Source organism: Zingiber officinale, chromosome 1B (genome assembly GCF_018446385.1).
Source record: "Zingiber officinale cultivar Zhangliang chromosome 1B, Zo_v1.1, whole genome shotgun sequence".
NCBI classification, from domain to species: Eukaryota; Viridiplantae; Streptophyta; class Magnoliopsida; order Zingiberales; family Zingiberaceae; genus Zingiber; species Zingiber officinale.
In genome coordinates, this window is record NC_055986.1 from 89,644,669 (window position 1) to 89,650,882 (window position 6,214).

At 35.0% G+C, this 6,214-nt stretch overlaps 1 protein-coding gene across 1 annotated transcript; it reads left to right on the plus strand.

The window, feature by feature from the left end:
* The first annotated feature begins 1,980 nt into the window (after positions 1-1,980).
* Positions 1,981-3,503, plus strand: LOC122039890 (zinc finger MYM-type protein 1-like). Its single transcript, XM_042599312.1, has 2 exons — positions 1,981-2,877; positions 3,168-3,503. The coding sequence occupies exons 1-2, from the start codon at positions 1,981-1,983 to the stop codon at positions 3,501-3,503; spliced, it is 1,233 nt and encodes a 410-aa protein (XP_042455246.1).
* The last annotated feature ends 2,711 nt before the right edge of the window (positions 3,504-6,214 follow it).

Sequence of the window (6,214 nt, forward strand, 5' to 3'; positions counted from 1 at the left end):
TGATTTCACAGGGGTCAAATTAGAAAGATCCCTAGAAGTTATATACCAATAAAATTTCTGATTAATCCTGTAGATAGGAATCTATAGGGGCGGAGACCCCCCCTTGCCGGTCGAACCAAAAAAAAAATCAGGGATAGTTCTCCTTCCTCTTTACTTAAGACAACCTTGTTGTGGATAGTTCTGATTTCCATTGCTACAAGCTGACTATCTTCCTTCTTCACTCGCAGCAGCCAGCAACCGGAGAAAAAACACGATTGGCGGAGTCGCAGAGAAAACAAAGAGTCGAAGTCTCGAAGAGACGAAGACCCATTCATGTTTTTAATTGTGAACCACGTGTCCACGTTGACACAATGACACGTTTCCATATGAAGATTTACTTTTTATACTTTTCCAATTGCTTTTTTATCAATTTAATTGTGAACCACGTGTCCAATTGCTTTTTTAATTGTGAACCAATTTCCTTGCTCTCCTCTAATTTTTTGGTTTCCGCCGCTCACAAACTTGCCCTTTGTTTTTTCTCTCTGTCGAGCGCCAACCAAAGCAGCAAAGCCTTGCGCCCAAAGGTTTTTTTTTTCTCTCTGCCGAGTGCCGATCAAAGCGGCAAAGCGCCAAAACCCAAAGGTGAAGCCTTCAGCCTTCAGGTAAGTGGATTACTGAATTTTATTTTATTTTATTTTTTTAATAATTGTTTGATTGTTTCTTAATTATAATGTATGATACAATTAACAATTTAAAATTTTGATAGTTTAAATGTTTAGTTGCTTTTTATATTCGATTGTTGGTAATTGAATATTTAGATTTTGCATATTTAATGGTTGGATAATTTGTAATTTAGTTTTTGTATAAACTCCGAATATGTAATTAACTTTTTTTTATTAGCTGTTAGTTAATTGTAATTTGTGAATATTGATAATTTATGCTAAATTAATTTTATTTTTTTAAAAGAATTGTTGATGAATGATGTTAAATAATTTATTTGTGTTATGGTTAAATTGTTCACATTACTTTATGTTGATAATTTTTTCTCATACATTATAATTTGTAGAAAATGTTGAAATATTTTGCAAAGAGGCCTAGGAGTTCAATTGAATCGTCTAGTGTTCCGAATGAAGAGTCTACTCCTGCACCACAACCACCACCACCTCCTCCTCCTCCTCTGCAAATTTTATTTGAAAATATTGAAAATCTGAGTAATGAAGTAGAAATTGTTGTTGATCCTGATTTACGAAAATTGATTGAAGAGTATGATGTTGGTGCTAGAGATCGTATTCGAAAAGAATATGTTGCTATGGGCCCTTGTCAACCTTGAGGCCATAATTTTCCAATAAAAAAAATGGGTAAAGACAATAGATGTTTCAGAGAGGTTTGGTTTAAAGACCGTGATTGGTTGGAGTATAATGTTTCAAAGGATGCAGCCTTGTTTCTGGTGTTATCTTTTTAGACCTAATAATATAGGGTTTGGAGGAGATGATGTGTTTACGAGATCTAGTTTCATAAATTGGAAAAAAGCAATTGAAAAATTCAATGAGCATGTAGGTGGAGTTGGTAGTGCACACAATGAGGCAAGAATACAGTTTGAGGGTTTCAAGAATCAAAGACAAAGTGTGGAGTATTCATTTTCATCGGGGAAACATGAGCTTGAAGTTGCTTATCACAAACGCTTGACTTCCATTTTAAAAGTAATTCGATTTTTGTTATTACAAGGATTGCCTTTTCGGGGACATGATGAGTCTTCGACATCATCCAATAGAGGAAATTTTTTAGAATTGATCAAATGGTATAGCTCAAAGTGTCCAGAAGTTGCGACAGTTGTTGGAATGAATGCACCTGGAAATAATCAAATGATTGCCCCCAAAAATTCAAAAGCAATTGGTGAATGCTTGTGCAGTTGAGACCACAAATGCTATTCTAGCTAATCTTGGAGATAGGTGATTCACTTTACTACTTGATGAGGCTCGTGACTATTCAGTGAAAGAGCAAATGGCAGTTGTTATTAGATATGTGAACAAACATGTAGAGGTGATTGAACGATTTATGGTTGTAGTTCATGTTGCAACAACTACAGCTGCTTGTTTGAAGGAGGCAATCGACTCTTTATTTACTAAGTATGGTTTGTCAGTGGCGAGATTGAGGGGTCAAGGATATGATGGTGCTTCAAATATGTTTGGAGAATTTAATGGCTTAAAGTCACTGATAATGAAAGAAAATCCGTATGCATTGTATGTTCATTGTTTTGCTCATCAACTCCAGCTAGTGGTTGTAGTTGTTGCTCAAGCAAATCAATATGTTTGTGATTTCATGTGGATTGTTAGTTCGATTGTGAACACATCGGCATCATCTTGCAAAAGGGCCGACAAACTTCGACAACTTGAACATGACAGAAAAGTTAAACTTCTTGAAAGAGGAGAGATTAGTTCTGGTAGAGGACTAAACCAAGAAACTAGTCTAGCTAGACCTGGAGATACACGATGGGGGTCTCATCATTCAACTTTATGTCGTATTGAAAAAATGTGGCCATCTGTTATAGAGGTTCTTCAAAATTTGATTGATGATGGCGATCGTTCTTCTAAGGGTTTAAGTAGAACTTTGGTTGAAAGAATGGAGAGGTATGAATTTGTGTTTATTCTACTATTGATGAAACGTATATTGGCAAACACAAATCATTTGTCAACCGTTCTACAAGAGAAAGATCAAAATATTGTGAATGCGATGCATTTGATCAATAATGTGAAATGCAAATTGCAAAAGTTGAGAGATTCTAGATGGGATATTTTACTTGAGGATGTGAAGAAGTTTTGTAACACTCATTCCATTGAAATAATTAATATGACAGATAACATCAACAGCCGTAGTCGTTTGAAGAGAGATGGAAAAAATGTTAATTTTTATCACTACTACCATGTTGAAATCTTTTGTGAGGTAACTTCATAATTCTTTTTTTGTTTACCGTCAATTAAATTCTTTTAAACAGTAACATATTTATTAATATTTACTTTTGTTGTTTGATTTTTAAATTGTAGGTTATCGATATTATTCTACAGGAGATGGATAGTCGTTTCTCTAAAACAACTATAGATTTGTTGATTTATATGTCATGCCTTGATCCTAGGAACTCGTTCTCTAGATTTGATGTATAGAAATTAGTGTGTCTGGCTCATTTTTATGAGGATGATTTTTCTTGGAGTGAGCGTATGTTGGTTGAACAAGAGCTTGAAACATATATTGATGACATCATATCAGATGAACGGTTTGAAGGCATTTTAGATTTGGGAGCTCTTGCAAAGAAAATGATTGAAACAATGAAGAATCGTGTGTTTCCTTTGGTTTATCGGATGATTGAGCTAGCCTTACTTCTTCCAGTTGCTACTGCAACCGTTGAAAAAGTGTTTTCGGCAATGAATATTGTCAAAACAGATTTGCGAAATAGGATTGGAGATGAATGGATGAATGATAGTTTGGTAGTCTATATCGAGAAAGATATTTTTAATACTGTCGGCAATTAGCCAATTTTACAGCATTTTCAGAACATAGAGTCTCGAAGAATGCAATTGTCATGTATTCGCTAGTAGATTGCTTTAATATTTTAATATTATTGTACGAGTTTTTTTCATAATATTGTACCTTTTTCTCCTGTATGCCAAGTTATTTAAAAATATTTTTTAATTACATAGAAGTTATTAACTATTCAAAAAAAATTCGTCGCGCTCAAATCGTGGTTACCCCTCCATGATTGAATTCCTGGATCCGCCACTGGGAACCTATATTGGGTTCCAAAGTCATGCTTAGACTAAAATTTTTAAAACAGGATTAAAATATCAGAAAGGAAATTGAATATTAATTTCTTTAAAAGACTTTGTCTAAGAAAGTGGTTGTTGTTTCAATATCCAAGAAGGCATATTACCTCGCCATAGCCTGGAAGTCAATTATTAAATTTAATATTTAATTGACTAACTGTTAAATGATTTACTGTTGTAATCATTTAGCAAGTTTTTTTAAGGATTAGTCGAGTTTTTAGAATTAACAAAATGTTTTCTTTAAAACTTTTTCTTGTCGAATACAAAATATGAGTTTATTGATTTTTTTAAGTTCTCTAAAATTTATTTCAAACTTTCTAACTTTTTATGCTATTTTCTTTTTTTTTTATGTGATCAAATAGGGAGGAATAGGTATAAGTTTAGGGGGAGTATTTTGAATTTTAACTTTAACATTTTGGATTTTGCAAATTTTGTATTTTGCAACATTATAAAATTTTAAATTTTACAACATTATACTTAATGTTCCTAAAATATTATTATTACACCAACTTTAACATTTTGAATTTTACAAATTTTGAATTTTACAAAATTATAAAATTTTAAATTTTACAACATTATACTTAATGTTCCTAATATGTTATTATTATAATTTCTTTACAATACATTTATTGCGTTGTTTTTACCCTAACTTGAACCTGGGTTGATACATATCAAAAAGGGAGAGATTGTTGGAACCCCGTGGTAGTTTTGATGTGATCATCCAGGTTAGGTTAGGTCCTATTATGTTTGATCCTTGTGTCTAAGTGTGCAGGAGCTCAGGAACACAAGAAGTCAAGCAGAAGACGCAACTAGCGAGAAGGATGGCACGGGAAGGGACCCGATGGGCTCAGTGTATCGAAGGGATGAGGTGCTGCCGAAGAGTACATCGATGGACGAGAAGGACGTGCGCAATGTTCTGAGGGACGAGAAGCCGGAGTGAAAGTCTGCTCAAGGAGAAGACCAGAAAATGAGTTCGGGTGAGCGCTATCTAAGATGGCAGCGATCACCCAGGCGATCGGAGTAACAGAAGAGCAAAAAGAATGCTGGAAATACTCTTGGAGGCGCCTTCAAAGGGAGTTGAAGGTGCCTCTGCACCTTCACTATGGAAGGCGCCTTCCATGGCTGGAAGGCGCCTTCCATGAACAATATGAAGGCGCCTTCCAGCCCTATGGAAGGTGCCTTCGAACAGGCTGATTTTACTGTTGCCAAAGGACAAAACTTTATCCTTTTGCGCCTCATTGAGGCACCTTCTAGCCTATTGGAGGCACCTTTAACCTCCAGATAAAGTTTTCCAGGAGCTATAAAAAGGCCCCTAGAGCTAGGAAATGCACAACAACTCCTGTATTCTTTTCCTAACAATAATCTGAGCAATTAACACGTGTAAGAGGCTTTTCCGCCTTCATCGAAGGAGAGTTTTGGAGATGTTTTTGTCCTTGGATTAACAACCACCTAGGTTGTAACTAAGTAAACCCTGCGCCTCTTTCTTTATTTTCTTATTGTTTATTTTAATTACACTATTGCTGTTAATCTGAGTTAAACGAACGAGAAAGATGTTTGTTTTTTTTATAGATAAACTCAACCCCCTCTTGTCGGTCCTAACTGGTCCAACACTTTATTATTAATTACCGACTCCATCTCTAAAACGAGTTCTCACTATCGCTCTTACACTAAAATCTCAAATCTTACCACTACAATAATTTAAGCTTTTTTATAGAGTTTTTTTTATTGTATAAATATCTTAAAACTCTTGTATTGGAGATGCCATTATATCTAAGTTGAACATATTGATAGTATTCTAATCCATGAGAATAGAATTATTTATTGGTGCAATCATGCCCTAGATGAGAAGTTTTAATGATTGACAATTATTTAAGTTTAAGTTAATACGTTAGATCTAACTTGAGTTACAAGTTTGCATGATAAGAGAAGTCCAAGAAGATCAAGTACTGGAGTCTTGGCAAGAAGAAGCTCTTACAGGTCGGAAGATCGGATGCAAGACAAGAGAAGTCCAAGAAGATCGATGAACGGATTCTTGGCAAGAAGAAGTCTTTGTAGGTCTAAAGAGTGGATGTAAGACAACAGAAGTCCAAGAAAGTCGATGATTTGACTCTTGGCAAAAGCTTGGAACTCAAGCATATCACGAGATCGGATGCTAGAATAGAGGAAGACTCGGAGATGAGGAAGCTCTAGGCACAAAGTCTAGGGAACAGGAGGTTCATCTTGCATGAGGTAAATGATTTCAATGGAAATGTGCTTGAGGGTTTAGGATTGAAAACCCCCTATTTTAGATGCACCAATCGATTGGTAATTAAACTCGAGCACACAGAAGCATTCCAAATTGATCAACCAATTGATTAGGAATTGCCTAATAGATTGGTGAATTCGATTTAGAACTTTCTTTGCGAACATAGAAGTTTTCC

Bases quoted from the DNA above. Each gene is read 5' to 3' on its own strand.
- LOC122039890 (XM_042599312.1), top strand. From the start codon at position 1,981: ATGGCAGTTGTTATTAGATATGTGAACAAACATGTAGAGGTGATTGAA. The intron at 2,878-3,167 runs GTTAATTTTTAT...CATTTTTATGAG, and splicing joins TGAAGAGAGATGGAAAAAAT to GATGATTTTTCTTGGAGTGA.